At 42.0% G+C, this 7,990-nt stretch overlaps 1 protein-coding gene across 2 annotated transcripts in view; it reads left to right on the forward strand.

Moving 5' to 3' along the window:
* Positions 1 to 7,990, forward strand: part of uggt1 (UDP-glucose glycoprotein glucosyltransferase 1) — a 31,218-nt gene that overhangs the window by 22,221 nt on the left and 1,007 nt on the right. For both annotated transcript variants that reach the window (XM_014999760.2, XM_014999761.2), the window contains 14 exons: positions 72 to 174; positions 294 to 373; positions 643 to 832; positions 1,227 to 1,385; positions 2,077 to 2,162; positions 2,280 to 2,364; positions 3,589 to 3,677; positions 3,869 to 3,973; positions 4,133 to 4,217; positions 4,987 to 5,169; positions 5,357 to 5,517; positions 5,701 to 5,815; positions 6,281 to 6,397; positions 7,782 to 7,932. In XM_014999760.2, coding sequence (XP_014855246.2) covers positions 72 to 174; positions 294 to 373; positions 643 to 832; positions 1,227 to 1,385; positions 2,077 to 2,162; positions 2,280 to 2,364; positions 3,589 to 3,677; positions 3,869 to 3,973; positions 4,133 to 4,217; positions 4,987 to 5,169; positions 5,357 to 5,517; positions 5,701 to 5,815; positions 6,281 to 6,397; positions 7,782 to 7,932 — 1,709 coding nt within the window. The remainder of the gene's footprint in view (positions 1 to 71; positions 175 to 293; positions 374 to 642; positions 833 to 1,226; positions 1,386 to 2,076; positions 2,163 to 2,279; positions 2,365 to 3,588; positions 3,678 to 3,868; positions 3,974 to 4,132; positions 4,218 to 4,986; positions 5,170 to 5,356; positions 5,518 to 5,700; positions 5,816 to 6,280; positions 6,398 to 7,781; positions 7,933 to 7,990) is intronic.

The following is a 7,990-nucleotide window of genomic DNA, read 5'->3' on the forward strand; positions in this document are numbered from 1 at the left end:
TGTTCTCTGAGGAAAACAGCAGAATCTTTTTGTTTACTTCACTCGATCATCGGTCTCGTATTTGTCGGCAGCGCCGTAAAGATCCGTCCGAAGGAGGGAGACGTGTACTTTGATGTCGTTGCCGTGGTGGATCCAGTAACAAGAGACGCACAGAAAATGGCTCCTCTTTTATCGGTAGGCCCGGACTCTGTTATTGGCCTGGACGAGCCGTCGTCCGTCCAGCTAACGACCGTCCTCTGTCTTGTCGCTAACCTGTTTCCTCTCTTATCATGTCGCCGTGTTTCACTCTGAAGGTTCTGAAGCAGCTCGTAAACGTCAACCTGAGGGTTTTCATGAACTGCCAGTCAAAACTGTCAGATATGCCTCTGAAAAGGTAAAAAAAAAAAAAACACAACAGATTTCTTTTTATGTTTTTACGTTTGATTCAGATTTCAATCAGTGTTACATTTGTCCAACGTTTTGCTCAGACGTTTGTCAAACAGGAGCTAATTCAGGTTTAGACAAAAGGTTATTCCTTAAGTCAAAGGAACACGTGTTCTTTCTTTCCTTTTTGTACAATTTTGAGCTGCTTTGTGTTTGTCTGTTACATAAAAATCACAATAAAATGGCATTTGTTGAGACGGCGTGGTGCACTGTCTGCAGTTTTTACCGCTACGTGTTGGAGCCGGAGGTGGCGTTCCAGCCCGACGCGTCGTTCTCCCCGGGCCCCATGGCCAAGTTCCTGGACATGCCTCAGTCTCCGCTCTTCACCCTGAACCTCAACACCCCCGAGAGCTGGATGGTGGAGTCTGTGCGCACACGCTACGACCTCGACAACATCTACCTGGAGGAGGTGATGACGGTCTCAAAATGGAGCTTTAATTCAGTTCCTTTTTACCCCTGGAACTGTAGCTTCTTTTTTATTATTATTTTTCGCATTTTAAAAACAGACATTTTTACTCCAACTTGAGATGCAGTTCCAAACAAAGCTCGAGAAACTCTGTGGAAAACTTTTTGATGAATCTCAAGTTTTCGACTGACGGCTTTCTGCTTGTCCAAAGGGGTTGTGACCCTCCCCTTGAATTTTCTTTCTTAAAGTTTCTGCTTTTACACTCCAGAGTTTGAAGAACAGCCCTCCTCTCCATAAAATAAACATCGTCGGCCAGCTTCGGGGTCATTATTAATGCATGTTGCCAGGGCGTGCTGGACGGGGTAAACAGAGCTTGGCTGCACCCCTGTGGCTGCAGGTGGAGAACCTCGTGGCGGCCGAGTACGAGCTGGAGCACCTGCTGCTGGAGGGCCACTGTTTCGACGTCAGCTCGGGTCAGCCCCCGCGAGGCCTTCAGTTCACTCTGGGGACCGCCGCCGAGCCCGTCATCGTGGATACCATCGTCATGGCGAACTTGGTAAGAGGTCGGGAGAAGTCTGGGGTTTGATTTCAGCGTTTTCCTAGTTGGATAATAAATAATGAAGGATGAACTGTGGAAAAATATTTGTGTTTTCAGGCTTTATTCGCACTAACATTGTCTAAATATGGCGTCCGTCTCTCGACACTTTCCAGTTTAAGTCCTTCCTTCTGCTTTCCTTTTTTAATTCCTTTCTCTTTCCTTTTTTAATTCCTTTCTCTTTCCTTTCCTTCCTTCCTTCCTTCCTTCCTTCCTTCCTTCCTTCCTTCCTTCCTTCCTTCCTTCCTTCCTTCCTTCCTTCCTTCCTTCCTTCCTTCCTTCCTTCCTTCCTTCCTTCCCTCCCTCCCTCCCTCCCTCCCTCCCTCCCTCCCTCCCTCCCTCCTTCTTTCCTTCCTTCCTTCCTTCCTTCCCTCCCTCCTTTCTTCTTTCCTTCCTTCCTTCCTTCCTTCCTCCCTCCCTCCCTCCCTCCCTCCCTCCCTCCCTCCCTTCTTTCCTTCCTTACTTCCTTCCTCCCTCCCTCCCTCCCTCCCTCTCTATCTTTGCTTCCTTCTGTGCTTCCTCGATTCCTTCTTTTCCTTCAGAAATATCTGTTGTAAATGTTGAAATAAACAAAGATGACTAAGAAGCCTAGAAAGTTTAATCAGTTCAGATGAGCTTTAATATTTCACTAAAACGTGTTTTTGGTTTCCAGGGCTACTTCCAGCTCAAAGCCAACCCCGGCGCCTGGATGCTGAAGCTGAGGAAAGGACGCTCCGATGAGATCTACAAGGTTTACAGGTGAGTCTGATCACGTTGTTTTCCTCCTCCTCAGCCAGCGCTGAAAGGCGTTTGTGACGTTTTAATTCACTCGTCTGCCATCTCGTACTCATAAGTTTGACGTTTTCCTTCCCGCAGCCACGACGGCACAGATTCCCCGTCGGACTCAGACGACATTATTGTGGTGCTGAACAATTTCAAGAGTCGCATCATTAAAGTGAAGGTCGGTTCATCTCTGATGCGTGGCACCAATCTGCCCCCTGAGCCCCGTTAGAGTCTGAGCAGCAGCTCGTTACAAAAAGCTTTAAATTCAAAGGTTTTACTCATCAGAACATAATTATGGTCTCCGCTCTGACATTCAGTAAATAGATCAGCTGCTAGTGTCCTTCTGAGTGAATGTAGAGCAGCCTTTACACCCTTCATGTTGCTGCCATAAGCAGAAAAGCCTGAGTTTATTATCTGTTAAGTGGGTTTGATTCCTCAGTCGGTGTTTAACACTTTCCAAGCTTCTCCCTCTGGAGAGACAAGATGTTCCTGCCTTAATACCTCCAGAACGCTAAGAGCCAGAAAAGCTTCACACACTGAAATTCATCACCATAAATATGTAAAAACACGGTAATAATCAGACTAATTCTGACGCCCAATCTGGGCTGGTTCAAGACTGTATTATTAGGCTTCAGATTACAGTCGGGTTTTCCCATCAAGTCGCCTCAGAGACAGAGGCCTTCGACGACAAGCTTGTTTCATCATCATGTTTGACTAAATATGTCTCTCTTTGCACGTTTTTCACAATGCAAAAGAGAAAATTGTAAAAAAATTGTTTTTGGGGCTTGTAGTCCGAAACGATAGATGTCAACTAAACAATTATCTTTAAAAAAAACAGATGTGGATTTAGAGGAGACTGTTCCCAGATCGCTTAGCAGGAGAACAAAAACACAACATGACAAAATGAAAAGGAGCGTTTTCAAGATCTGCTTCAGTCCAGCTTGGACTATTTTACATTTTTATTATAATTTAAATCAAAGGTATCCAAAGGTCAGCCAATATTACCTTTTAATTTAAATGTTTTTTTTTTAGTTTTTTTATTAAAATCGCACAAAAAAAATTTTTTTACCCGTCATAAACTAAATACAAAATATTTTAATTAAAAAAAAAAAGTGGTCTGATTTTCATATAAAACATGATTCTGAGTCATAAAAAGGTTTTGACCCTGTTTGACCTTTACTTTGTACTTAATACTTTATCAACCAACATTTATTGACCTCCTACAAGCAGATCTCCATCGAGTTCGTCAACGTTTGGCAACGTTTTAATAAAAATAATGTATTTTTGTCTGACTAGCATCCTATAAAACAAAACATTTGAGTGTTTATTTTCTTTCTCTTAAATTACATCCACTAAAACCTTCTGAATGTCAAAATAAGATTTATTTTTTCTTGCTGTTCAGGTCCAGAAGAAGCCGGACAAATTTAACGAGGAGCTGCTGAGCGACGGAACGGAGGAAAACGACTCCGGCTTTTGGAAATCTCTGGCCAGGTGCGGCTCGGGTTTACGCACTTATTTAATTTTTTTTAAACATATTTATTTTAAAATGAAGCTGGAACAGAAACTAGAACGTCTGGGTGCCTTTAGATATAACCCATTTCTCCTCAGTGTTTTTCTTTGTATTCTGCTTTAGTGTCTTGTAGCAGTGGAGTAAACTCACCTGGTTTGCTTTGTGTTTGCAGAGGCTTTACAGGTGGAGGGAAAGCCGAGGAGCCGAAGCAGGAGAAGGACGACGTGATCAACATTTTCTCTGTGGCTTCGGGGCATCTGTACGAGAGGTTCCTCAGGTGGGGATTAAAGGCTCCTAAAAATCCCATCAAAGCTGACACTCTTTTTAAAATTCTTCGGCACACAAAGGCAGCGTTGATCCCGGTTCCTCCTTTTTTTTTCTTTTTTTTTTTTGCCGGCGTCCTTGTCACCATTCTCTTCTTCTTCTTCTCTCCCAGGATCATGATGCTGTCAGTCCTAAAGAACACCAAAACCCCCGTCAAGTTCTGGTTCCTGAAGAACTACCTGTCCCCGACTTTCAAGGTAGGACTTGTCCTCTCTCCGTTCGTAGTGGAGGAAGATCTGCTGGGATTTGTTCTGGACGCTTCCTGTTTCAGCTGCAGTCGGTTTAAAACGGGAGTGAAATATTTAGAGCCTGCTATTGTTTTTTTTATGAATCTGGTCTCTGTAATCGGCGTCAATAACTACTTCGTAGTTTTCAAAAGTCTGGAAAGTTATTTTTCTTTTCTCATGAGTTTGTTGAACGAAAATCAGAAGATGTCAAAAATCTGGATTTATTCTCTGTCTTGTTTTCCTTCTTTTTGATGTACATCTTTGTGGCTTTCCTCTCTTCCTTTCTTCCTAGTCTGCTTCCTTCTTTCCCACCTTCTCTTTCCTTCCATCCTAGTGTCTTACCTCTTGTTTTTCCTATTTCGACATTTCTGTTTCCTTTTCTCCTTCCTCCCTCGTGTCCTTCCCTAACTCTGTGACCTTCCTCCTTTTCTCTCTTCTGTCCTTCCTTCATTCTCTCTTAGTGTCCTTCCTTTTTACCTTCCTCATTCGTGCCTCGTTCCTTTCTTCATTTCTTCCTTTCTTTCGTTTCCTTTTCTTTTTTGTTCTTTCATTTTCATTCTTTCTTCTGTCTCTCATCCTTTCTTTCTTTGGCTGAAACGTCTGACGTAAATTCCCGGTGAACTTTTTTCATTTCTATTTTAAAATTAAACAAATGACCGACAGCTGTTGGACTGTACAATGACTCTAACCCTGTCGCTTCATGTATTTAGCGGTTTACTTCATATCTTTCCCTCTGCAGGAGTTCATCCCCCACATGGCGAAGCAGTACGGCTTCCAGTATGAACTGGTCCAGTACAAGTGGCCGCGCTGGTTGCACCAGCAGACGGAGAAGCAGAGGATCATCTGGGGCTATAAGATCCTCTTCCTGGACGTTCTGTTTCCTCTCGCTGTGGATAAGATCCTGTTTGTGGACGCAGACCAGGTTCGCTCCGTCCGTTCTCTATGACTACAAGAAGAAACGATGCATGTTTTCATCGCAGTATTAACTTTTTTTAAAGCACTAAACTACAGAGATTTAGTGCATTTTTTTTTTGTTTATAGCTATGTTGTAACCTAGTCTTGTAGTCGGTAACCAGGCCGCTCCATAACCCCGACCTGCTTCCTGTCAGATCGTGCGAACAGACCTGAAGGAGCTGCGGGACTTTGACCTGGAGGGCGCTCCGTACGGCTACACGCCGTTCTGCGACAGCCGCAGGGAGATGGACGGCTATCGCTTCTGGAAGTCGGGCTACTGGGCGAGCCACCTCGCCGGGCGCAAGTACCACATCAGGTGCTGCTTCAGCTCAGCGATCGCCCACACACTCGTTTATAAAAATAAAACTCCTGCAATGTTTCTGCTTTTAATTAGAAATCTAAAACATCCTATTGTGTGACTATTTTTGTAAGCGACTGTTCTCTTGGACGCTCTTGCCGTCTCGCACACATCCTTGTTAAAGCGGCGTGTGCTCCACAGCGCCCTCTACGTCGTCGACTTGAAGAAGTTCAGGAAGATCGCAGCGGGAGACCGCCTCAGAGGACAGTACCAGGGACTCAGCCAAGACCCCAACAGCCTGTCCAACCTGGACCAGGTCTCTGTTTGTCCCCCTGCAATCCTCTTTATGTCTACTGACCGCAGCGTTTACACGATGCTGCTTTCATTTAGCGTTTTGCTTAAAAAGGTTGAGAGGAAAATTTATGACCCATCCACATGTGGCTCAAAGCGTCAGAGGTAATTTTTTAGTCTGGCTCTGTAGCATTTTGATAGATGGAGTATTACGGCCACACTAAGAAAATAAAAAAATAAATAGAGAAGAAAGTTGGAGAAGAATAAAGTCAAAATACCACAACTTTATTCTCAAAATACTATGAATTTATTGTCATTTTATTTCAACATTATTCTTGTAGTATTGTAATTTTTTTCTTCTTTTGTCTCTTTACTGCGAATGGTTATTAAAGCCATTTCCTGTAGCCAGAAGCTTTGACGTACCTCGTCATGATGCTCCATGTCTTCCTGCTTTTGCACCATTTTTTTAACAGGTTTCTGTGTTTTCCAGGATCTTCCCAACAACATGATCCACCAGGTTCCCATCAAGTCTCTGCCTCAGGAGTGGCTGTGGTGTGAGACCTGGTGTGACGACAGCTCCAAAAGGACAGCGAAGACGATAGATTTGGTAACCGTCTAATAGCGTAGCACGTTTTCTCCTGCATGTCGGTGTCCCAGAAGCCACTAGAGGGCGCTAATGGTTGTGGAAGAAGTGAAAATGGAGCAGGAATCTGAGATTTTTTACAGCCTGAAGAGCCATTTTTTTTTTGTCCTCAGTCTGGCTAAATAAAACTCGTTTAGAGCCACTAATGTTACATGAACTTTAGATAAACAAAAAACAGAGAAGGAAATTATAATTTTTGAGAAAAGTCTACTTTTGTAAGTTTATTTTTTAAGTATGTTATTTCTATTTTTAGAAAGAATTTTTTTTAGAAAAAAGCAAAACCTCCAAAAAAGAGCCCTAAAGTAGATAACTCCTCATTAATTTAGTGATGGACATTAAAGCAATAAAACGTTATGTTGGGATATTTTATTTATTGCATTAGGTGCTCAGATTACGGCGCATAGAAATATTTCTAAAGTGTTAGCACTTGTTTCAGAGTTAAGCAAATCTTACATAAGCCTGCACAACAATAATGAAAATCATAATCACGTAATCAAAAAGCCCCACATTATTCATACTCCAGGAAGATTTCAATTATTTTTATTCAACCGTAAATTTTGTTAATGGTGGTAAATGAGACGAGCGTCTCCTAAAAGATGATGGTGTTGGAATAAAAAAATGATAATTATTTACATTTTGAAATAAAATGATTCTTGATGATCAGTGTAGAAATCTTTTAGTGTTACAGCAATCAAACCCTAATCTTCAGCTTCCTCCACTTATTCTCCATCTTTTCCTGCTATTAGCTCCTGTCAGAAGAAATATGTTTAACTAAAAAGCTACTTTAAATGTAAATCTACCGGTGGAATAACTCATTTTGTTCTCAATTGTCTGTAAATATGATAATTTGTGCAAATTATATTACATTGTCAATATATGTAGACACATTAATATTGGTGGAATAAATGTTGGAAAAAAGTAATTTTTCTAACAGTACTATTATTTAAATGTACACAAATGGAAATCATAAGACCCATAATAATAATAGATATGCAAATTGATGCTACATGATTGGTCAGAGTTATTAATGATGTTAAGTTATTAACATATGTAATAAAATTCTAATCATGCTAAACAATTAGCAGAAGAAATGCTAATATAATACCCATAATAGTAGCTGTGGTTCTGGTGTAGGTGTAAAATAATAATGTCAGAAAACCTAAATGGAGCATAAAAATAATATACTTAGTTATAATATATTTTAATTTTACCATAATGGAGGTTAAACCCAGTAAACACGTCTTTTGACTTATATTTTAACAACTTCCAGAAGGTGTAACTATTTTAGCGAACGTTTGACTTCCTGCTCGTCTATAATCGGGTTTTGTTTTTTTTTATTCCCGATCAGTGCAACAATCCAATGACGAAGGAGCCCAAGCTGCAGGCGGCGGTGAGGATCGTAGCGGAGTGGTCAGACTACGACCAGGAGATCAAACGCCTCCAGACGTCCAGAGCGCAGGACGCGGCGAGCCGCTCGACGGGTCAGCAGCAGGTCACAGGTACAGAACCTCCTCCGCCGACGATTTCTGCATCCGAACCGTCGACCGCCTCCGTTCT

This window comes from Poecilia mexicana, unplaced genomic scaffold (assembly GCF_051168715.1).
Source record: "Poecilia mexicana isolate PSO_F unplaced genomic scaffold, ASM5116871v1 scaffold_22, whole genome shotgun sequence".
Lineage (NCBI taxonomy): Eukaryota > Metazoa > Chordata > Actinopteri > Cyprinodontiformes > Poeciliidae > Poecilia > Poecilia mexicana.